The following is a 25,520-nucleotide window of genomic DNA, read 5'->3' as shown; positions in this document are numbered from 1 at the left end:
AGGAAGAAGGCACTTTAAAAGATTAATAGAAAAATATAATAAACAAGTAGTGGGAAGATGCTCCCTCAGCCCCGCTCCCCCACCACCCAACTATAACTGGAGAAAAATGCAAAAAGAAATCTCCTTCATGTGTTAGTATCTCTACCTTCAGTAACTCCACGTAATTTGTTTCCTTATATCAGGGATTTTACATCTGTTAAGGCAGGATTTTTATTTTAAATGATGTGTTTAATTTAAGTTTTTGCCACATTACATTTTAACTGCTTGGAAAGCATACTCTCTGCTAGGATGAGTATCTAATACATTTTCCAGGCTGTTTCAGTTCAAGGCCTCTTTTCAGCAATGACTTGTGTTTGCAAGATTGATCCAGCCTCTGTGACGTGGATTTGAGACAGTTCACTGTTCACTGGGAACAGAGCTGATATACAGCTTCCTTAAAAAAGATGCACACTTATGCCATACCTAGAGTATCTGTAACAAGGGCAGAAATTCTTAAAAGTCAGTTTTATGGCTTGAAACTTTGTGTGTGTGTGTTTTTGAAAAAGTAGTGTTTAACCTAACCTTTTGCCCTTTGGATTCTTATTGTGACTGAGGTGGTAGTGGTGTGGAAGGACTTAATTTTATTTGGCAGAAAAAAATCTATTCTTATAAAGAAGATTTTTAACATGTGATAAAATATATTAAATAAATTTTTCACTGTGGTTATAAACTACAATTTTGTTTGCCAGCTTTGTGGAGCTTCTGTGACAGTTTGGATAATATTGCACTTTTAAAACTGGAAATCAGTGGTCCCCATGGATTAAGTTAGTAAAAAAAAATTGATATTAGCATTTGTAAAAGGATATTATTTTCCAGAATAGCTAACTGTAGCTTTACTTGAAATATTGTTTATTTACTAATACTGATATGTAAAATGCACCAATATGCACTAACTCAGACTATTAAAGTAAATGTTTTTAATGCATTTATACAAAATTTTATGTAACTAGTTTCTCCATCTTAGGTGTGATGGATAGTTTGTTAAAGTCTTCTCAGCTGAAGGACAGTAGCTACCCATTAATGAGAGCAGAGCGAAGCTACCAGGATATCATCTTTTCTTATGAAAAGATATGGAAAACAGATCTAGCATATGGGCCCTTAAACCTTGATTAAGGGAGTTACTTTCTTGTTAATCCATTCCGCCTTTAGATTTGAGAAATAAAGAATATGAGCACTCCACATCATTTCTGTACAATAGAGAAGTAACCTGCTTCCCTTTGGAAAACCCATGGATTTTGTTTTCTGGTTCAATAGTTTAAATATAGATATTTACTACTTAGTAATAAAACTGCCACTTGTCTATCGGAAGGCTGTTTTAAGAAACTTGTTCATTTCATTTGCCCTCTTGACCATCATGAAAGAATACTGATGACGTTAAAACTCATGGCAAACGTGAAATTTCAGATAACACGTGATTTGCATTATGTGAGGATTGAAAGTGCCAGTCTCTTATTTTAAGTCAGTTTCCTCATCTCAAAATTCATAGTAACATGTTTACATAGCAAGTAGGACATCAAAATAATGTGTATGTATTTTTAAGGACTTAGCAATCCCATTGTGGTATTTCTCTCAAATAAGAAGGTAACTAGTTAAGATAGTGATATTGAGAGCTTAACTATAAGAATTTACACTTCAAAGCATCAAGTACATCTGTGTTGTCTGTCATTGCCCATTTGGATTTTAAAACAAGGAAACAGTGTAGAGTATTATAATTCTGCTTTTCTTTAGACCTGTACCATAATTTAATTCTTTTAGATCGAAACAATTTTGGCAAAGAAAAATACAGGGTAAATATCCTGAAACTACTGACCTTTAACAAGTTTTCCTGTCAACATTTTAAAAATCCAATTTAATTTATTTAACAGTGAAGGGACAGTACAAGGAGTTAAATGTTTACCGTGAGTGTACAACACCGGTAATTACTTTGATTTCAGTTTCTTTTGATGTGCATTCAGAGGATGAAGAGGTCAATAATATTATGGCCATGCAAATAGAAAAGGGTTCCTTTTGACCATATTTTTAAAAAATAGCAGAGGATTATTAAAGCATTAACCTTGATTTTAATGGCCTTGGTTGAGTGGTGAGATCACAATTTGGATGAGCCTGATTATTTACTAAATACAATACATAAATGCAACGGGTTCTTAACACCCATTGCACTCTGGCATTATCGCATTACTGCCATCCTTTGTTGCCTTGCAGACAGTAATATGAAAGCAATCTGTCATGTAGTGAGACTGGCTCCAGAAGCATTTCTCTGATAAGAAGACCCCCTGCCCTTTGCTAGTGTCTGGTCCAGTAGGCTTAGCCATGCGCTTAATCCCCAGAAAGTGGTTCGATTATTGCTGACCAGCAATGGCAAGATAGTTTTTTTTTTTCTTCCAAGCTATCAACCTTCCATTAATTCCTTAAGCAGAAATACGGTGCAATCTATATTTCCTTGGCATGTGTCACCCAGATGGTGCCGTGCTTATGTTTTCAAATAACCATGTTCCAAAATAACATAGTTTGAATAATAAATTCTACAAATCCTTCCTAAGAAAGAGGAGCATAATTCTCAGAAGCTGCATAAACTTTTACACACGATGCTGTGGCTTATCCCTTTATGCAGAATTTGTGTGTATGTGTCTCATATATTCTTTAAAGTGATTTTTGCCTCAAGTTGTTTTTCTTTTTGTTGTTGTCAGTCATTGTTAATATGTTATGTCTTAAATAGTAGTCGGGCACTCTTGGTCAGCAGTACTGAACTTGTCATTTAATATAGTTGGTCTTAAATCCTATGTGTAGGTCGATGCTGTCAAGCAACCATGACTGTACATTTTGGTATTGATTGGGATTGCTACGAACAATTCCTCCCTAACTCACATTTCTCCTTTTCCCTTCCTCTGCTAAAAATGGGGAGAATTGTGAACATATGTCTTTTTTATATATGTGTCAAAAGAATTCGGTAAATTCTGACACCTCCTTAAGCACATGTTTAACATGCATATTTACTTGCATTTATCTACATTTACAGATGCTTTAATTTTTTGTAATACTTTGAGGATTTTGCATTTTAAAAAAATGATTTCTGTCTGCTTTTTTTTTTCCAAACCATTAGATTTCCTATTATGAAATACCTGGTCCGGCAAACAGGACAACACAGCGTCGTCTAGCTGTCAATCATGTTCAGGATGTAGTTGTTTGCTGGTGGCCGCTGGTCAGTGATGATGCTTGGCCTTGGGCCCCCATTTCTTCTGAGAAGGACAGAGCCAATCTGCTGCTCCTGGGTTATGCTCAAGGAAGACTGGAGGTAAATCTAAAGCAAATATATACATTTTATTGAAGAGCAAATAAAATAGGATTATTAGTTTTTCTATTCTGAAATAAATGTGAATACTTTTTTAAAGTATTTTTCTAAATATTCAACAAAGGAAATTACATATGAAATGGGATCCTTAAAAGTATCAGTATCTAGAGGATACACAGACAGTTTGAGGATTGGCCTGAATAACCTAGTGATTAGTAGCAGAGACTTCTGAGTTCAAATCCTAGCTCCGTCACTACCTAGCTCTCTGTCCTTGAGCAAGTTTCTAACCTCTGTAAATGGTGGTTTCACTATTTGAAAAATAGTTAATGAAGATAAATGTGTTAATATATACATTTAGAGCAATGCTGTGTATATTAAATGCTCAGTCACTGATCACTACTGTGACTTCTTGTTATTATCATTGTTAATATTGTCATTGCTGTTTTCTCGTGATTTCATGCCTGTTAAAGCTGTATTAACAGTCACCTTCTTTAAACTTCAGTTAGGTAATTTACAAACAGTCAAATACCTGTTTTGTACAAAACCCTGTGGTACCAAACCATGGCTTGGGCAAGAATTTGTAAGGAGGGCCTTAGAGCAACAGTTTTCTCAGTCAAGTATCCTCCCTGGGACAGGAGCACCAAAAGGGTTAATCTAGGAGGTGAGGACAGTATTTCACCTTATCTATTCCAGATAATGTTTCCATCATCATTTGTTATTGTGAACCTATGGGTATTTTCAGCTTGTACCAATCAATACTTTTAGTATGAAATTTTGTTTCTTTTGTTAATAAGTTAAAAATGCTACCCCCCTCACTGGTTTTGTTTGTTTGTTTTTGGTTTGGGTGATTTTGTTTGTTTGTTTGTTTTGGCTCGAATGAAATAATATGTTCCTATGTTTGTCTCTAACTCCATTATCTTTAGGCTTTAAGAAGTATTTCTCAGGATTAGTATTCTGAGAGATAAAGAACATGTCCAAGTTTTCTCTATCCCTACCTATTTCTAGTTTTATAAATTTTAAGACTGAAGAGTCCTTCTTGATTGATAAATTTTCCTTTTGCTGGAACTTTTCCAGTTTTGTTGCAGTAACAAACCACTTGTAATGCTTTGCATATGGATTTTGTGAGGCCAAGAAAGTGCTTTATTCCTTTCACTTCCTGTTCATGACCACCATTTTGCTGATCTTGTGTCCAGAAGCTAACTGAATAAAAAGTTCATCAAAATGACTTAATGCAATAAAGCTAATTAGAAGTCTATTAAATGTTGTATCTTACACTAAAAGTAAAACTACTATAAATCAGCCTTTAGTTTTACATTACACAAATTACCTTTATTTGACATGAGTATATTACATGAAAATAGGACTGTTCAAAAAGGGTGTCGATGCCTCATCTCCTGGTGTCTCCTAGTTTATGGACTTTGGAGTTGGACAAACCTGGGTTTGCCTATTGGTTGGACCATGTACTATGTGACTTTAATTACATTTACTCCCTCTAAGCTTCTGTCTGCTTTAACTAGTTCTGCGTTCTTTGGCCTTACGTAGATCACCTACCCTCTCTGACTTGAGTTTTCTCATTTTTAAAATGATGGATTTAAACCAGATGGGTCCCTGGAAGCTCTAAACAGTGCTCGTCTGGATTCTGAAGTACAGATCTGATTTAGCCTTCTCCTATTCAGATGCCTTCAGTAGATACTGAAACTAAACTTAGCCTTGGCACTGAAAAGCTCACCTTGACTGGCCTGACCTATCTTTCCAATGTTACTTCCTCATGCAAACCTGTGTTTTAGCCAAACAGTTTACTCACTGCCTCTTAATTTCCCACCTCCTGTCTGTACATATTACCGTTATTTCTACCTGAGAGGTCCTTCCCTCTCTTTCCACATCATTCAGCAACTACTGAGCATGACCAGGGAGCAGCACTGTATTTCATGCCAGGGGATATGAACACAAAACTACCCTTGCCTGCAAGGATCTTAGTGTCTACTGATGACAAATACAAAACAAGCGCACTAAACTGTTAAATGGTGCTGTGGGTAGAGCATGTGTAAATAAGAGCCAGAAGGGAATGACTGAATCTTTTTAGAGAGATAATAAGGGTGGGGCTTTAAAGAGGATTTAGTTTGCTGAAGATTGGCGCACAATTTTACTTTCTTTTACTATCCTTTCTAAGTTTCGTATCAAAGTTGTACTAGCCCTTGGAGTGATTTGACTAGGCTTTTCCTTTTCTCCTCTCCAGAACAGTACCAAAAGGAATGATCTGATACTTGAATGTTTGGTAAAACTCATGTAAAACCGCCTGGGTGTGATGTCTTTCAAGGAAGATAGATTTTTGTATAATTGATTCCATTATTCAAGGGTTGTTTGTTTTTCAGGAATTCTATTTTTTCCTTGAGTCATTTTCCTTAATTTGTATTTCTGGAAAATTAACTACTTTATTTAAGTATTTTAATAGATTTTCATAAAGTTGTATTGATATATGCACATGATTTTTAATTGTTCATCACTGATTGCATAGTTAATGTCCCCTTTTTTGATCCTAGTATGTTAAGACATATAATTCACTTTTTTTGGCAAGTAGCTTTTGTCTTGGATTTGGCCCTTTCAGTCAGTCTATCAAAATTAAACTGTTGGAAAATTTTGTAAAGATTTCTTTTTTAGAACCTCATGTGAACTTCTGTATGCAAAAGGTGAACGTCTTTTGGAAGAACTGTCTAGGGAAATAGTTTCTTTTTGTGTATGTGAAGACATAATCTTTAACTCTGAATTGTAGCACATTTTTTAGGATATCATGAACTAAAACCAGTTGTCTATAAAAGTAATATTCAGGCATATGTCTTTAAATTTTTTTCACCAGCAGATCAATAGACTCCTTGAACTAATCCTCAGAATATATGATACACTCTTGAACCCTAAAATTCAAACTAAAAAAGTCACAGCCTCATAGAGGAGAAATTTAACCTTTGCATCTATTAAACTATAGAATTTTAAAAAATCATTTCCTATCCAAGTTCAATCAGAGAAGATAATAAGCTTTTATTTGGACATGGCAGGATCCTAGAGTAGTGCTTCCAGCCCTGGCAGCACCGCACAGTCACCTGCAGAGCTTTTATAGAGGGGCCTCCCCAGACCAGTTACAGCAGAATCCCCAGAGGGGGAGGACGCATCAGATTTCTTTTACAGGTTCCCTAGGTGATTCTCATGTGCATCCAAGTTGAGAACCACTGCTTTACAGCAAGCTAAAAAAAAAAAAAAAAGTTTAAAGCCATCTTTTTCACATAACACACCATGGAAAGGATAAAGCCCACATACTGAACCAAATGAGAGTTTTAACAGTAGATTCTAAGTAGAAAATTGGCTTACCAAGCAGCTAAAAAAAAAAGAAAACAAAGGAAACATAGAAATAAGCTCTCTGTGACTGAATTATCTGTCTTTCAGAGGAGGAACATTTTTTAATTTATTTTTATGGATATCAGAAAACTGCTGGTCTAATTTCACACCACAGAGCTCTAAACAACAGTACATATCTTAATTAGAAGCATAGAACAGACAGAGTTATGTAGTTTAGGAAGAAGATTTTCTTTTGCAAATTACACAACAGTATGCACAAAAAGCATTATCAGTAAAATTCATTTAAAAATATTTAATAGTGTTTGTGTGGGTTATCATATATAGCATGGTTTTCATTTTTATTTAAATTCCACATACTCCTTATCCTTCCTTTTGGAAAAAGTGATCACCATCATCCTAGAACTATTTAATTCATTCACTTTGTCAAAAAATGTGATGACAACACAACTTACTCTTGGTGGTAGTTTCAAGATATCTTACTTATAAAAGATCACTTGTATTTGTTTACTAAGTTAATCAAAAACACATAAGCTAGACTATTAAACCTTTAAACTTGTTACATTTCCCTAGCCTTAACAACCTCACAAAGATAACTTTTTCCCCATAAAAATTAAAAACTATTTTCACAGTGATTTAGAGGAGCAGCCAATTGATGGGGAAATTAAAATGTGACCAACTTTTAATACAGTATAACTTGATAAAGAAACATTCAGAAAGCATTATCAGTGCATTCAACTGAAAAGCCAAAATATTTAAGAAACATCTCTTCCAAAGAAATGTATACATTGTGTTAGCTTTCAACCAGATAACCAAGATTTTCTATTTTAAAGGTGATTTTTTTTTTTAATCTCCTTATTATAAAGCACACTAAAGAAAACCACACAGAGTAAATGTATAGCTTAATGAGCTTTTACAAAAAAACACCCCTGGACCAGAGTCAGGTCAAGAAACAGAACTTTGCCAGACACCCAGAAATACTGCCATGTACTCTGTTTTGATCTCAGCCCTTTCCTGGTGTCCCTAAGTAAACACTATTCTGACTTTTACACACATATACTCATATATTTTTTATCACCTAAATATAAATCCCCAAAACTGTAGTTTAATAGTATCTATTTAAAATACATTAATGTGTCTCTTAAATCTCTCTTAATCTACAAGTTCCCCCTCCATCCCTTTCTTTTCCTTAAAATTTGTTGAAACCGCAGTGTCTCACAGTCTGGATTTTGCTGTTTCCATAATTATGTTGTGGTTCAACATGTTTCTCTGTCTTTTGAAAATTCTGCAAGTTAATAGTCAGTTTTGGCAAGACTACGAGCAATAGATAGACTGGCTTTTTATCAGAAGACACGTAATGTCAGGTTCTCTTTCTCTTTTGGTTGTCTCTCTTCTTTGATGTCAGCAGCTATTGATAATCAGTGCCTAGATCCATTAATTCATTAGGGTTGCAAAATGGTGATAACTAATGATATTACCATTTTTTATTTATTAATTGGGATGCTTTTTATAATGAGACACTTCTACTCATCTCCCATTTGTTATCCCAGTGGCTGAATTCATTTAGTACACTCAAGGTAAACATCTGTTTCTTTTACCTACTAGTTTTCAAGATTGAATTGGTTCCCTGTCACTCCCTGAAGGTAATCAGCTTTTGTTTTTCAAATAGCATTATGAACTCATGAATTTAAACATATTGGACTTAATGGGTTTCATAAATTATCATTGTTATCCTTTTGAAAGTTCAGATTCTTAACTTTGGCCTCTCTTTTTGTCATGACCTTAGTCATCTCGGGTAGCCTCCCTCTATCTGGTATGACAGAATGTTCCATGCTCCTGTTGCACATTTCCTGCCCAAACCCAGAATTAGAAATTTCTTCAATAAGCTATGGTTTCTTTTACTGGAAAATGGTATTTTTAAGCCCAAGTTTTGGAGCTAAGGCTATTGTGTTGTTGTTACTGGGTTGGTCATTATTTCTAGGTGTCTTTAGTAGAGAGAGCTAGAAAGTTTGTACATGTGTATATTCAGAGTGAGTTCATATTGATACTTTTAATTCATGTTAAGAATTACAGGGTTTTTAATTTTAACGTCTTCATTACATCTGTATCTTTCTTCTACACCAGAAATCCTAGTTTTCAGGGATACAAGGGATGAATTGTAATGTCCCATAATTACTTGTTTACTTTATCCCATGGTACATACCTAACAGTCTCAGAATAATCATACTACCTCTACTAATATATAAATTACTGAGCACATTCAAGAACTTTTTGTTCTCTGTTTTTCTTGTTTCTACCCCTTCCATTTAAAAATAGTTGTACTTTAGTTACATTATTGAAGTATATAGTCATACATACTGTGTTCTCTCTTTATCCCCATCTACTCATCCATGGGTTTTTGTTTTGCTCTTTAATTGGACTGTCTTTTTCACGTGGGGATTTAGAAAGATTCAAAAATTATAGTGCCACCATTGTCACTTTGCCAGAATCAGGAATGCTGCACTCAAACACTTTTAATTTGAATGAACATTTTCTGAAAGGTTGAATTTTACATGTTTATATTCATGTTTTTGCATGGGATGTCCATTTGTTCCAGCAGTATTTGTTGAAAAGACTGTCCTTTCTCTAATGAATCACCTTTACTCCTTTGTCAGATATAGTCAGCTCGTCTGATGTGTAGGTATATTTCTGGGCTCTTTATATTCTGTTCCATTGATCAATTTGTCTTTTCTTTCATGAAATAACTTTTTAATATATTGCAAAATATAACTGTTACAACGTAATTCTGTGTATTGGAGGATTTTATTAATACAACATATGAGTTGATAACATTCACATACCAAAAAATATGGGTAAAGGAATGTCTGTACTTCCTTGTAGATTTGGCCCTTTTTCTAAGTTTGTAAGAAATATATATGTTTATCTTGTATACAGACGTCAGATTTCATTGAAAGCTATTAAAAATAAGAGATGTATCCATTGGAAAAATATTACTTTTTTTAATTGATATATTTGGATAGGTAAAGATGTGGAGCAATAAGGAACTCATTCATGGCTTATTGGAGAGGAAATTAATAAATCACTGTGGAGAGCAACTTAGAAACAGCTAATATGATTGAAGGTGTGAGTCTCCAGCACTAAGAAAAACTGACCTGTGTATATAAGTAGATATATACAGTAATGTTCGTAGCAGCACTGTTTGTAGTATCAAAAAAAAAGAAACAACTTAAATGTCCACTAATATTTAAGTTGAATGAAAACGTGTTTTGTGGTGTATTCAGAGGGTAAACTGATATACAGAAGTTGAAATGAAGGAATTAGAGCTTTATGATTAAATCCCAAATGAATAAGTTGAGCAAAAAGGAATTACAGTATGATACAATATAATAACACCTGTATAAAATTTTTTCTTTATTGAAGAATAGTTGATTTACAGTGTTATATTAGTTTCAGGTATATGACATAGTGATGCGATATTTTTATAGATTATACTCCATTTAAAGTTATTTTACAATATTGGCCATATTCCCTGTGCTGTATATTACATCCTTGTATCTTATTTTATACATAATAGTTTGTACCTCCTAATACCTTTCCTCATCTTGCCCCTCCCCTGAACTCTCTCCTCAATGGTAACCACTAGTTTGTTCCTCTGTGAGTCTGTTTTGTTATATGTGTTCATTTGTTTTATTTATTAGATTCCACATATAAATGGAAATGTAAAGTATATATCTTTCTCTGGCTAACTTACCTCACTAAGCATAATGTGCTCCAGGTCTACCTAGGTTCTTACAAATGACAAAATTCATTCTTTTTAATGGCTGAGTAATATTCCATTGTATATGTATACACCACATTTTTTTTATCCATCTGTCGAGGGACACTTAGGTTGCTTCCGTATCTTGGCTATTGTAAGTAATGCTACAGTGAACATTGTGGTGCATATATCTTTCTGAATTAGTGTTTCCGTTTTCTTCAGGTATGTACCCAGGAGTGGAATTGCTGGATCATATGGTAGTTCTATTAAAAATTTTAAAACATTCAAAACAATGTGTTGTTCAGGGTTGTTCTATATTGATGTAGTAAGAATATGCATAGGAATAAATACCAAATTCATAATAGTATTGCCTCTGGGGAGGGAGAAAAGAGAATGCGATCTGGTAGTTTTTATCTGTAGCTGATACTTCATTTCTTTAAAAAAAAAAAACTGTAACAAAAGGATAGTATTTCATGAAGCTTTTTTTGCATTTATTATTATTATTATTATTATTGGAGACAACATTCTCTATTGTCTTGAATATTTCATAAAGATGTAAAACTGAAGTGTGCCATCTATCTCCTGTTCGTAAAAATTTCAGCAAAGTGAGGGGAGAAATGTAGATTTCAGGAGAAATTCTAGTGAAAAGCTAAGAATTTTGGTTGCTGCATGATCTTTGAAATAACCTGGATGCACTCTGGTGAAAGTTTTCAGTTGCAGAAAAGACTCAATAAACTTTCTTCCTGATGTATATATTGAGTGACCTTAAAAACATCGTAATAGATACGCTCTCTCGCCAAACACAGAACATGGGAATCTTGAGTCTATCTCCAGCTCACTAGGATTGCTTTTCTGCTTTTTGTGCTTTCTTAAGTTTAAAATATCTTCCATAGGAGGCATTAGTCATGCTGACTGCTTATGCCTTTCCTTCTCTATACTTTCTTCCTTTGATGACTTTTGGATCAATTCTATCTACTTTTTTCAATTTAGCTTTTTTAAGAATAAAAACAGAATCTTGTGTGTGTGTGTGTGTGTGTGTGAGATCTAGTTTCAACCTTAAAGCTGACTGAATTAAACTTGACAAACATTTCGCTTTAGGAATGATACTGCCAACATTTTTATCCTTGAAATTGGGAAATTCCTAGACCTTGAGGACTCCTCTTTATCTTTTCTGCTCTTTCTTAGCTTGAATTTTTCAATTCTTAATATTTCTTTCTTTACTGCACAGTTTTCTTAAAAAACAATGAAAAGTAAAGAACAAAAAAAATAAAACACTGGGCCATGGTCACTTATCCCTCATCTGGTATCACAATCTCCCTCCACTGGCCACTTGTAACATCACATAGCCTGTGGTTTAGCTAATACTATTTGGGTTTTCTGTGTTTTCCTTCTTTGAACCTTCCTATTACCTTGAAGTTGAAGCAGAGATCTTCTTTCAGATTTTTCAGACTCTTGGCAGATCACTACACATTTTAAACATCTTTATTTTTTCATCCCTTACTTACCTATAATTGTTCTTCCTCTTCACATTATTTGCCTATTCAGTATGCCCTTGTTAGGACTTCTGACCCTGTTCTTTATTACAGGCATTCCCACTTGAATTCTAATGACCAGTTCCTGAAACCCCTGGCATATATTTTCAGAATCTTTAAAGAGTTACTAGATTTCAGAATTCACCAATCTGGGAAGTACCTGAAGATAGAATTAAGACCAAGAACTCAAAGTTGCTGATAGAGTAAATCTTAAAAGTTCTTATTACAAGGAAAAACTAAAATGTAACTTTGTATGGTGACAGATGTTAACTAGACTTCCTGTGGGGATATTTCCTAATATCGAGTCATTATGTTGTACACCTGAAACTAATATTATGTTATATGTCAATTATACCTGAGAGAAAGAGAGAGAGAGAGAGAAAGAGAGAAAGAGAACTCAGTGAGAGTAGGGAATTCTGGATCATGAAGTTTACGGAGGGTAACGGTGAGCATGCCTCATGGAAGGTAGAAGTAGACTTCAGATTACTCTTGCTTGGTTACAAGAATATTACCAGCCACAGTCCTCTCATTTTGGAGTCCTCTCTCTCCTTTGTGTGTTTTCTTCAGGGCATTGTCACCTAACATTTGTCCCTTCACTACACACCATATTTTTTGTTCCCTTATCTTAGCATTACTGTATATCTTGGCCTGATCATCTCCTCACTAGTACTTCAATCTAAGTTCATTTTGGGATGAAAAACTGACCACATAAATATAGGATGAGAGATGTCTTAGTATGTGCAAGTTTGGATTTTATAAAGTCTAAGTTTTGCCTTGGTATTTTGCAATAACTACTTAATTGTATTTGGTATTTTCAACTTATTTGCAAATGATCAGCTAACTGAAAGTCTCATAGATAGAAAGTGCATTAACACATTTTTCTCCGATACGGTTCTTCAGTCAGTAGAGTATACTTTTAATGACTTTAAAAGGCTGATGAAAATGCAGGTGTAACACTTCATTTTCATAATCTTGATCCAACATAGTAGCATATTCCTAGAAAAATGGAATGACTGCATTTTCTTTCCCTGCATCTCATTGCTCTATTTCAGCTGAGACCATTTTTATTGATGATTATCTGTTTCTACTTCTTGTATACAAAATATTACTTTAGAATTCTAATTGGAATCCTAGTTCACTTTTCCTTTCAATTAAAAGCATTAATATGGAGAGTCTTTAAAAAACTAAAAATAGACTGACCTTATGATCCAGCGATCTCACTCCTTGGTGTATATCCGGAGGAAGCTCTAATTTGCAAGGATACATGCATCCTAATGTTCATAGCAGCACTAATTTACAATAACCAAGGCATCGAAACAACCTAAATGTCCATGGACAGACAGTTGCCTGGATAAAGATGTTTTTCGTATATATACAATGGAATACTACTCAGCCAAAAAAAGAATAAAACGCCATTTGCAGCAACATGGATGGACCTGGAGATTGTCATTCTAAGTGAAGTAAGCCAGAAAGAGAAAAAAATACCATATGATATCACTTATATGTGGAATCTAAAAAAGGCACAAATGAACTTATTTACAAAAAAATATAGACTCACATAGAAAACAAAATAAACTTATCGTTACCAGGGGGCATGGGAGTGGGAAGGGATAAATTGAGAGTTCAAGATTTGCAGATACTAATTGCTATATATAAAATAGATAAGCAACAAGTTTCTTCTGTATAGCACAGGGAACTATATTCATATCTTATAATCTATAATGAAAAAGAATATATGTATATATATGACTGAAACATGCTGTACACCAGAGACTGATACAACATTGTAAACTGACTATATGTCAACTTTTAAAATAGTATTAATTACACATTAGATAACATCCAAGTATCTCTTTAGTATTTCTTGATTGACCTAAACTTTTGCACCAGGGTTCTTTGCCATGTCAGTCAAATTATTTATAAACATTTGCTGTGCAGATTTACTGTCATTATGTACTTACTATTGCTGCTTATTTATTTTATTATAGGATATGATACCTTTACCTTGGTAGTATCTGTACATATAAATTTCTTATTTTCATAGACTGAAATGTTTTCTTTATTCTAATAATGTTGGTTATCTTTTAAAATCACAGAATCAAATATGAACTTAAATTTAGAATCATGAAATTAAGTATGAACTTTGTATATTGTGTTTAAAAATTATTCGGTCAGTAGTGTTTTTCATAAATAAATGAAATCAGTTTAATATAACTTCCAAGCCACATCTTTTCCGTTTAAGATTATCTTTAAATTTATAGTTTGTAACTATATAAGCGGCAGCCATGAAATCTAAATAACCAAATTTGGATTTTATGTAGGATCAGTATCTTTCATTCCTTTTACCTTCTGTCTTTGTCAAGGAATTCAGGACTCTGTCTTCCAAAACAACAGTAATAGCCACTATTTATTGAGGGCTCCTCCGTCTCCTGCATGTCAGGTCCATTATTTTTATTTTTAACTCACATGGCATTCCTGCAGGACAGGTGAATAAATCCTCATTTTACAGATGAGAAAACTACAGTTCCAAGAGGTTGACTTGCCTCAAATCCCAGAGCTTTCTGTTGCCAAGAACGAGGAGACAGGCCCAAGGGTGTGCTGCTTCTGCTGTGTGGTGTTGCTCTGGACTGTTGTACATGGTCAAGTCCAGCTTGGAATTAAATTCTGAACCCAGCCATGTCAAACGTCATCTCATTCTATGTTGAGAGTCACATAAACTTGACCCTGTCTGTTCATGACATACTACTTTCCAAAGATTCCATGCACCATCATAGAAGAAACCTAAAGTTTTCCTTGTTCTCTTCTTCTGTTTAAATGGATGCAAAAACTAGCAATAATATTTTGTGTTCTAGTAATTTTTCTTTTGAGGAAATAGTTTAGTTTTGATTTGGTTCATTTTGGGGATGTTTTTATGTTTACATTTATAAAGTACACCCTTTATTTTCAACATAATGCAATGAATGAATGAATGAAGCATCTTTAAGAGGTCAGTTTATTAAGAACCTTGCCTTCCAGCCTTCCTCAGTCACACTAAGTTGCCTGTGTTATTCACTACTTGACAAAAAATAGCTCAGCAAAAGCTTCTTTCTTTCTCATGCCAAGGTTCACAGGCTCCGTTGTCATTTGTATGATTTGTCTCTGTAGTTCCTTCACCTTTTTCTCACTCTTCTTCCCTTTGTGGGGATCCCACCACCATACCTACGGTTTCTACTGCCTTGTGGTTCTCATTCCTGCTCTCTGATCACACAGGAAGAGCTGGTACCTGTAAACTCATTAGTTACCTGTGCTTGTGAGGCCATGTCTTACAGAGATCTTGATCTTTAGAGTCAGACAGACCTGGGTTCAGACCACAGCTCTATCACTTACTAACTTTGGTACCAATGGAAACTTACACCATCTCTCTGACCCTCGTTTTCCTTATCTCTAGAATGTAGATTATAATCCCAAACTTTGGAATATTGAAAAGATTATATAAAACAAGGTACGAAAAGTGAATAACACAATACCCTGTTTTCTTACTGCTTATTATTGTTGGTGGGGTGACTCTTTACTGAAACTCATGCACACTTAAGTGTTTTTTAATCTGTATACTTTTATGGTATCTGTAATTATTGCCATGCCAGACATTTTCTCCCGTAAGCGAATTTTAGACATTTACTTGTGAAGAAGACAGGTGATCCTGCGGCCTTGGCTAGCTTTTTAGAGGTGTCTGGGATTGGCAGTGGAGGAGAAGGCATACATGTGGTCCACAGTCTTACTCCCCTTTTAACCCCTTTCTCTTGGTGAAACCACATTGCGTGTTGGGGAGAATCTCACAAAACTTTTGGAACTGAGGAAGCCTGGGACCCTTCTCCCTGCACCTTGAGCCTAACCTGTTCTCTACCCAGACTACCATCTTGCTTGACCCCCCTCTAGGCTATCTCTGTACGAGTACAGGCCCTATTCAGGGTCACCTGGCCTCCCAGTTTTCTGCCCTAAGGCTTCCTTTACAAATCTCTAAGCTTTCTGGAAGTATGATACTTCAACCAGCAATATAGTGTGTTTTTTTTTTTTAATTTATAGTTTTTTTAAAAGCTACTACCAGCATAGCTTTTAGCTAGCTCCTACACAGGATACCAAAACAAAGTGTAAAGTAGTAAGACAGTTTTTGTTTTTTGTTTGTTTTTTTTTTTTTTTGGATACAGTTAAAGTGAGGACATGTGATCAAAACTTAGGTGTAAATAAAAGGCTGAATGTCACAAGTTGGCCAAGTTAGCCAAGTTGGAGTGGGGAAGGGGTAATGGAGGTGAGATCAAAGGAAAGAAGGATGCTGCCCAGCTGGGAGAAATTTAGAAACTGAGATCTGAAATAGCATTTGGTCTAATTCTTCAAGAATGTCAAGAATGAGCATGACTGATAGGAAATACTGAGTCTCTGTGGGTAAAGAGTGTGGATTTCAAGTAAAGGACATGAGTGAAGTTGTTGAAAGGTAAGCCGAGGTATATTACAATTTTTTGAGTTTGAGTAAATCAGTTCTAGTGGGGCAGTGCGAGACTGCAAGTGGTTAGCAGCTACTATGTGAGACTGGTCAGTGGTTAGGAGCTACTGATAAGAGGTGGGAGAAAGACTTACAGAGAAAGTGCAGAAGCAAAGAAAGGACATTTTTTTGGTTGGCTATAGCTTAAAGCCTGGTTGGCCATTGTGATTGGTTATCCTTAGTGTTTTGATTTTGTAACTTTGAGGCATTTACAGGCTTAGGTTTTGGTTTGCCTACATAGGCCGCTGTGGCATTACAGCCTCATCAGTCAAATGGCTTCCTTGTTTAATTAATTTAACAAGTTATAGAGCTGGGAAAATGCAGCTTTAGCTTGAACCCAGAGTAGAGTAATGAGGGGAGGCTGTAGGAGATAATACTAGAATTTGCAAGTGAGATCATGTCCCTCCTTTGTTTATGGCTTCTCATCTCGTTTAGAGAAAAAGCCAAAGTCCCTATAATGACCTATAAGCTACTACACAATCTTCCCTCTCCCCCAGTTCCCACTGCTCTCTTCCTTCATCCCTCTGCTCTAGCCCCACTGCTCTCCCATTGTCTCTTCAACAGACCAAGACCTTGTTTTTCTTCAGCTTTGTTTCCTCTCCCCGGAGTCCTCCCATCCCAGGTGGCTGCATGGCTCACCCTTCACTTCTTGCAGGTCACTTTTATCAGAAAGGCCTGCCCTGGCTTCTCTCTGTCACCTCCCCTTCCCCCTACTTTCCTTTGTTTTTCTTCATAGTACTTGGAAAGTGCATTTATCGGATCACTAGCATCCTGTGTATGTTTGCTTGTGAATCGTTGCCTTCTCTTCAGCTGTTAGAGATATGTTCTCTGAGGACGAGGATTTACTGCTATGTCCCTGGCAGTCCCAGAACCAGTGCCTGGCATGTAGCTCATACTCAGACATTTATTAGATAAAAAAGAAAAACAGGAGCAGGAGAGAGTGCGAGAGAGGGAAGGAGCTGGATATGGATCCTATAGGGTTTTGCATTCCAGGCGGCAGAATAAACATTTAATTCATTAGGTAGTGGCTAGCTATTGAAGGGTTCGAACAGGGGAGTGAGAGCGAAAACATTTAGTTTAGGGAAGATTACCAAGGTGCTAATAATGTATAGGATGGGTTTGTTTTTTTTTTTTAATTCATATCAGCCTCCCTTCCTTCCCCAAATCAGCACTAAGTAACATACCTGGATGTGCTTTAAAAAAAAAAAAATAACAATTTTGTAGTTTGACTCTCAAAAAACTGCTAACATAATTGCCAAAATGGCTAAAAGCAAATTCCCTTCCTGTACTTTTCCCCCTACTTTGCCCCAACGATAGCATCTTACATGACTGCAGCACATTGTCAAATCCAGGAATGTGACCTTGGTGTGATACTGTTAACTCAGGTACAGGCCTTGGTTGGATTTCATGATTTTACACGCACTTGTGTGTATGTGTACATGTGTGCGTGCACACGCATGCACACATGCATAGTTCTGTGAACTTTTGTGTAGAAAGGTGCGTTTTTAATGTTTCTACATCTAATTTTGAAGTTTTCTTCGAGGTGTTAGAAAATATCCTCTTAAATATCACTCTTGAGGTTGCTGGCTTCCCCCATTTACATATGAATAAAGTGAATGGCCCATAGTTTTATTTCTTTATGCTTCTGCCTAGGTGTTTCTGGTGGCCTTTCTTTCCTACACCAAAAATGCTTTAAAGCCTTTTCCTCACCAGTATTGCAAATCATATTACTTACCAGATCTTTTTTTTTTAACCATTACATTCTTGTTTCTTTCTATTGGTCATTTATCTACTTAACACTTCTTATCCTTTCCCATAGTAAAAGTATTTCTACAGGATTGTTGGCAGGGTTCTATTAAAGTCTTTTCCATTGCCTACTTTACTGTTCTAGTTAGAAATACATTTCTGGTAAGTAATTTACCAGTAGTTTCAGAACTGTGATGGGTAGTGGATGGGAAGGAGATTAAATTGTTTAAAACCTTTTATTCATCCTTTTAAAAATCAAGCTTCTAATGTTTTTAGATAGTCTGCTAGCCATATTATTTTCCTAAAATCCCACTTTATTAGTTTTTATATATCATGGAAAGTATTTGTCTTTATGTTATTTACAGACATTCTAAAAAAAAGTGTTTAAGTTAAAATTTTATAGTTTAATTTCTACAGCTATGCTAAATATGCGTTATATATATGTGTTCTATGTGAGATATACACACACCTATTTATATGTTGCTGATAGTTAAGGTGATAGTTGATGGTCCTCAGTAGGATTCTGGATTAATAGGCAGGCCTGTGTGCAACAGCTGAAGAAAAACCAAGGTCTGTATGAACATACTTAATACTATTTCTTACAGGTTCTGAGTTCTGTCCGCACAGAATGGGATCCACTGGATGTTCGCTTTGGCACCAAACAGCCTTATCAGGTGTTGACAGTGGAGTGCTCCATCAGTGTAGACAAAGAGCCCATGGCTGACAGCTGCATCTATGAATGCGTTCGGAAAAAAATCCAGTGTGTATCAGTCACCAGAATACCACTAAGATCAAAGGCCATTAGTTGTTGCAGGAATATTACTGAAGACAAATTGATTCTGGGCTGTGAAGATTCTTCAGTAATTCTTTATGAAACTCACCGCAGAGTGACTCTCCTAGCTCAGGCCGAACTTTTGCCTTCATTAATAAGCTGCCACCCAAGTGGTGCCATTCTGCTAGTTGGCAGTAACCAAGGGGAGCTGCAAATTTTTGATATGGCTCTTTCTCCTATTAACATCCAGCTTTTGGCTGAAGACTACTCGCCTAGGGAGACTCTGCAATTCAAAGAATCCTTTGATGTTTCTAGCAGTCTTGTTCACATGCAATGGACAGCTCCTCAGGTGGTTTCTAAGAAGCCGGAAAGTGGGGACATCTGTGATCTCCTCTTCCTCAGATTTGGCAGAGGACCTTTGGGTGTACTTTTGTTTAAACTTGGTAAGTCAAGGAAGTTGGTAAGTTTTACTTTGGTGATGGTGACAGTATAAGACAATAAAACTCTTCGTGGAATGTAGATTTTCTATTTGTCATCCCATAAGTATGCTTGCCTTTCAAACATTACATACAGTTTCCTTAAGAAATCTTTGTGGATGATTTTCTAAATGTCAAGGAGCAGTGGATACTGAAGAATTTGGAAGTTGCACTGATTGTCCATTGTGATGAATAAAAAGCCTGAATTTTTAAATTTGGTGCTTTTAGAATACACTGTCTACTCAAAAAATTGCTTAAGAAACACATATGAGAATATTTTAAAAGTACTTATTATGTCCATTAAAAATTCTGTGTTGTAAGAATATGATACTTTTCCCGTTAAAATTATTTTAAATTGTAGGTGTCCATTGTTTCCCAGATGGAAAATGTGTAAAGCAAGTGTTTTTAAAAAAGAGAAAGGACATATTTAGTTAGAATTTGCTTAAGATATTTATATAACTTTGTTTTTCTTTTAGATAAAAATAGTCGAAAGGATTTGTCAATATTAGGAAAAATTATGTATTAATGTAGTCCATTTCAACCAGGAAACTTTGAAGCAAAGTTTTATTGTTATGATTTAGTTGCCTTTTGTAGTTTTGCATTACTGGCTATGTCCTGAAATATATGATATTCTTTAGGTAATTTTGTGTAATTTAACATTCTTGAGAGAACCTCACTTGCATTTAAAAAAAAAACAGATTTTAATTAATTAACATTATTGCAATTTGAAAACATAGAAGAGTACATTTTAAAACTCCTTACAGGATTTGGCTCTGTGGTACAAAGTTAAGTTTTTAAAGACATTGTACTGTTTGTTAAATAGCTGTCAGTTTACTTTTTTTTTAAATGGATCTACTTGCCTCTGAAACTGAACACATTAAGTAAATCTAGTGAAAAAGACGTGATTAACTTGAAAGACATAAGGGATATAATGTAAGGGCTATGCTCTTTCGATGTAATAAAAATGCAGCTAAGTCCATTCATGATGTTAATATTGTCCAAGAAAAGTATGTTTGGAATCTCATTTATTATGAGATAATCCAGTTCTACTTTGCCCGACTACATGTTTAACAGTTGTACGTCTCCATCCACAACACTTATTAAAGTAGATTTTAGATGTTTTGCATGCCTGTTAAAACTCTCTCTCTAAATTAGCCAGTTACCTGTCAAACAGAAGGCTGTCTGCTGACATATACCTAGCTTTTCTTCAGCCCTCCCTTGTGGGCCTCCTCACAACAGCTTTGCAAAAAGCACAGCTTTCTCTTCCTATCTCTAGCACATTTGCCTTTCTAAAGTAAACAGGCTCCCAGTGTAGGGACTTAGAGGGCTTCCTGCTAATTGCCAGCTTGTAAACTTAATTGGACTATCTCCCTGGGCACTGTTCCTAAATCAATTAGGCAATGAGTTGGCTGTCACCTCTTTTTCCCAAGTAGGTCTCTTGGAAGAGAATTATCCAATAGAAGTCAAGCATTCAAATGAAAAGGTGATAACTTCTGCAACTGACATTTATCTTTTAAATTTTATTTTCAATATGACTCTTAAGTTTTATAAGATAGGGAAATTTTACAGTCTTACAGGCTCTTTAAAAGATCTAAATATGAAGTTCCCCAGGATTTTTGAAAATGTATTATAAGATTAATGTTTATTACAGATTATTTTTCCTAGGAGGAGTAGATGCCTTGAAACAGTAGATTCCAACTAACAGATCTTTTTTTTTCCTTAAGAAAACCCTGTTTAAAGAACAGATTTTTCTTAGGATCTGCTACTAAATACATCCAGAAATTTTAATATACTTCTTGAATTAACACAGTGCTGATTCTGGGCATCCATGTGGAATTTTCATGTATAATTCAAGTTACTGCATATATAAACAGGTAGTTGCATGTGCAGTTTCCCCACTAGGGAGCATTTATGAGATTTTTTTCATATGCTTGTTATGCGAGCCTTTGAAATTTTGACATGAAAGGTGTAGCTTACAATTTAAGAAGCTGAGATAGATCATAGTTTAAAATAGAATGCTGTCATATGTAAACGTGTCAGTGGTTGCTGCCAATATTCTAAGATTTTTGGAGTTTGACTCTTAGAATAGGTCAGTTAGTGTAATGTTGAAGGAAAACTGTTGCAAGGCGAGAGCTTCCATTCTAAATCCTTATAATCATCACAAAATGTGTTTGGGGTTAAAAGGATATCGCCACTGTTACTAGAAGAATGCAAAACACACGTTTTCCTCAGGAGGGAGCCAGAAGTGTCATCCTCCTACGTGGAAGCAACGTGTAATCAGAATTCCTTTACCTGACCATCATTATCCATATTTCCACAAACACAGACAGGGGTTAATTTTAAAAAGAGGAGTCCCTAATTATACTACTGAGATATTAAAGCTTCTCCATTCTCACCTTTTCCAACCTTCACTGTGCTCCTTAAACTCACATGATCAGCTCCCTGCCCTCAACAGAGAATCTCACCTTTTAACTGGCACTTCATTAATTTCATCTGCTTCTCACCACCCACCCACCCACTTATGTACATGTGCTTTAATCTTTCTTTTTCAGTTCAGTGGAAAAGGAGACCTTCCTCTTGTCCAGGACTAGTTCCACTGCTAGTTCCTTTCTGGATCCCAAAACATTCCCTCTAACACCTTTCCTCTGTCACCCTCCCCACTCCCCCCATGAATCTGGCTATAGCAGCAGGTACAAACCCAAGCCACACCATAAAACATACGTTCATCTCTTCCTTAAATTTGTTTCCCTCTGTTATTAATCTAATGTCCATCTTTCTTTCATAGTCAAACTCACTGGAATAATAGTAAACACAGAAATTCTTGGTTTCTTTATCTCCCATTCACTCTTCACAGCACCGCTTTTTGGCTCTTGCCTTCAGTGTTCTCCTGAAAGTACTCTTGAAAAGGCCAACAGTGACTTCCTACTTGATACACATATTTCTTCTATGTTACTTGATGACTTCTCAGCATTTGATGGTTGCAAACCACTTCCACTGTCATTGAACTCTCATTGTACTGGCCTTCTGTGATCCCAGATGCAACTTTTTGTCATTTTTTAATGCTCTTCTTCTGCCTTCTCGTGAAAATGTTGAGGCTCTCTAAGGTTCCATTTTTAGCTCTTCTCCCATTTTACACAGATGGAGACTTTATTTTTGATTTTGGTATCCCTATCTCTGACTTCAGTCCAGACCACTCCTGATTCCACATCCACATATTCACCAGACTTGCTGGGTACCTCCCCTTGGAGGTATACAGGTGCCTCAGACTTATTGTGGCAGACATGAAGTCATCATCTTTCTCCTTGCTTCTCCTCCTGTATTCTCCAGTTTGGGAGATGGTAGAGTTATTTAGATGGAATCCCAAGTCAAAAGTTATCCTAGAATCCTCCCTCACCCCTAGTGCCATATCCAGTCAGTGACCAGATCCCATCTGCCTTCTAAATACATACTGTCAAAACTGTCTCATTCTATTCAGCCTTGCTGTCATTACCATAATCTAGACCTTCCCTATTGTACCATGATCAAGCAGTGGCCCTCTGTCTGTAATGTTCTGCCTTCCACTCTTCCCAACCCACCGCTCAGTTAATCCCTTGAACTGCCATCAGAGTGCAGATTTGGTCATAGATTCTACACTGTGAAGTCCTTCAGTGGTTAGTAAGCCCTGTCTGCCTCTCGGGCTTCATCTCTGCGGCTGTGATGCCCTAGCGTAGCTCCGCAGTCACGGCTTGTGCTCTCACTCTCCTTTGCAGAGTGGTTTGATAGTATTCCATCTACCTAGAGTGCTCTCACAGAGCCTACAAGATCAGGGAAAGTTTAAATGTTCAAATGATGACATCAGACAGATAATTAAAGCTAACTTCTTCCCTCTCATAAGATTTTGAAAATCACAGCAATTTGGATGTGTGTGTACGTGTGTGTGTCTGTCACACTGTCTAAAAAACAAGTAGCATGATTTTTCTCTTAGAACTTGGTAAGAAGTATATTTTCTTCAAATGAATTATTTTTAATGAGTTATTTAAATTTTAGTTTACCCAGGTGGTAGTTTATTGCTGGAAAGACAATCCTTTCTCCATTAAATTAGCTTGACCATATGTGTGTGTGTCTATGAAAAGACTTCTTTCCCACTGATCTGTATGTCTGTACTTAAGTGAGTACCGCACTGTCTTAATTACTGTGACTTTACCGTAAGTCTTGAAGCCAGGTACTATTAGTCCTCCAATTTTGTTATTTTTCAGAATTGTTTGGCTATTCAAAGATCCTTTGAATTTCTATATAAGTTTTAAAACTGACTTGTCAGTTTCTACAGGAACACCTGGTGAGATTTTGATTGAAATTACATTGAATCTACAGATCTGCTTGGGGTGGAATGACAGTTTAACAATATTGAGTCTCCCAGTTTATGAACACAGTATCTATTCAGGTCTTCTTTAATTTCTCTCAGCGGTGTTTTATAGTTTTAAGTATAAAGATCTTGTACACAGCTTGTTCATGTTTTTGGATGCAATTGTAAATAGTATTTTTAATTATAGCTTTATAATTGTTCATTGGGATTATATAGAAATAAAATTTTAAAATATTGGCCATATATCCTGCAACCCTGTCAAACTCATTTCTTAGTTGTAACTTTTTATTGTAGATTACTTAGAATTGTCTATATAGATAACTATGACAACTGCAGTTAAAAATAAGTTTTCTATATTCTTATCCAGCCTGTATGCCTTTTATTTTGTTTTCTTCCCTATTATACTAAATAGGACCTCCAGTGCAATATCAAATAGAAGTGGCGAGAGAGGATATCTTTGCTTTGTTTCCAATCTTAGGTGGAAAGCATTTAATCTTTCACTGTATGTATAATGTTATTAAGCTGAGGAATTCCCCTTCCATTCCTAGTCTGCTGAGATATATTATCTTGAGTGGATGTTGAATTTTTTCAAGTGCTTTTTTCTACATCTATTGAAATGATTGTATGTTTTCTCTGGTCATAGATAGTGAATAATACTGATTAGTTACCAGATGTTTCAGTGACCTTGCATTTGTGGGATAAATCTCTCTTGTTCATGATTTATTATCAGTTAATATGTTGCCGGATTTGCTAGTATTTTGTTAAGGATTTTTGTTTATGGGAGACAGTGGTCTGCAGTTTTTTTTCTTTTCCTGTAATTTTTTTTTTTTATCATTTTTGGTCATTTTTGTCATTTTTTCTCATTTTGTTCTTTGTCATTTTGTCATTTTGACCCTGTCATTTTGTCAGGGTAAAAGCTGACATCATTAAATGATTTGGGAAGTATTCCCCCCTCTTATATTTTGAATTGTATAAAGTTGATATTATTTATTCTCTTAGTGTTTGAGAGAATTCACCAGTGAAGTCATCTGGTTTTGTGTGTGTTTCTGTGTGTGTGTGTTTCTGTGTATGTGTATGTGTGAAGGTTTTTTAACTACAAACTCACATTTAAAATCATTCAGGTTACCTACTCATTTCTTCTTGAATGAGCTTTGATAGTTTGTATCTTTCAAGGAATCCATTTCACTTAAGTTATATTTATTTCTATAAAGTTAGTCTCATTATTCACTTATTTTTAATGTCTAGTGCTGTAGTGATTATTCTTGATATTAATAAATGTGTCTTCACTTTTTTTCTCAATTTAGGTAGAAATTGGGCAGTTTTACTGATTGTTTCATAGAACCAGCTTTTAAGTTCATTGACTTTTATTATTCATTCTTGAATTTTTATTTAACTTAGGTCTGATTTGCTCTTCTTCCCTTAGGTTCTTAATGTGGAAACTTAAATTGTTCATTTTAGACCTCACTTCTTTTCTAATTGAAACATGTAAAGCTAGAAATTTCCCTCTAAATATTACTGTAACCATAGCCAGATCTCACAAATTTTGATGTTACATATCTACTGTATTCACTTCAAAATATTTCCTAGTTCACTTTGTGCTTTCTTCTTTGACCCATAAGTCATTTGAAACAATGTTTATTAATTTCTAAATATTTGAAGCTCTTCCAGGTATCTTTCTTTTTTTCTACTTCCTAATTCTTTTACTA

At 35.4% G+C, this 25,520-nt stretch overlaps 1 protein-coding gene across 11 annotated transcripts in view; it reads left to right on the top strand.

Moving 5' to 3' along the window:
• Nucleotides 1-25,520, top strand: part of WDPCP (WD repeat containing planar cell polarity effector) — a 287,957-nt gene that overhangs the window by 108,096 nt on the left and 154,341 nt on the right. For all 11 annotated transcript variants that reach the window (XR_004326365.1, XR_004326366.1, XR_001366999.2 and 8 more), the window contains exons 9-10: nucleotides 3,140-3,331; nucleotides 18,830-19,439. Coding sequence is in view for 8 of the 11 variants with exons in the window: in XM_032497660.1 (XP_032353551.1) it covers nucleotides 3,140-3,331; nucleotides 18,830-19,439 (802 nt within the window). In the remaining 3 variants the exon portion in view is untranslated. The remainder of the gene's footprint in view (nucleotides 1-3,139; nucleotides 3,332-18,829; nucleotides 19,440-25,520) is intronic.

Source organism: Camelus ferus, chromosome 15 (genome assembly GCF_009834535.1).
Source record: "Camelus ferus isolate YT-003-E chromosome 15, BCGSAC_Cfer_1.0, whole genome shotgun sequence".
Taxonomy (NCBI): domain Eukaryota; kingdom Metazoa; phylum Chordata; class Mammalia; order Artiodactyla; family Camelidae; genus Camelus; species Camelus ferus.
Note: the sequence above shows the minus strand (reverse complement) of the source record. Positions and strands in the feature narration are given on the sequence as shown.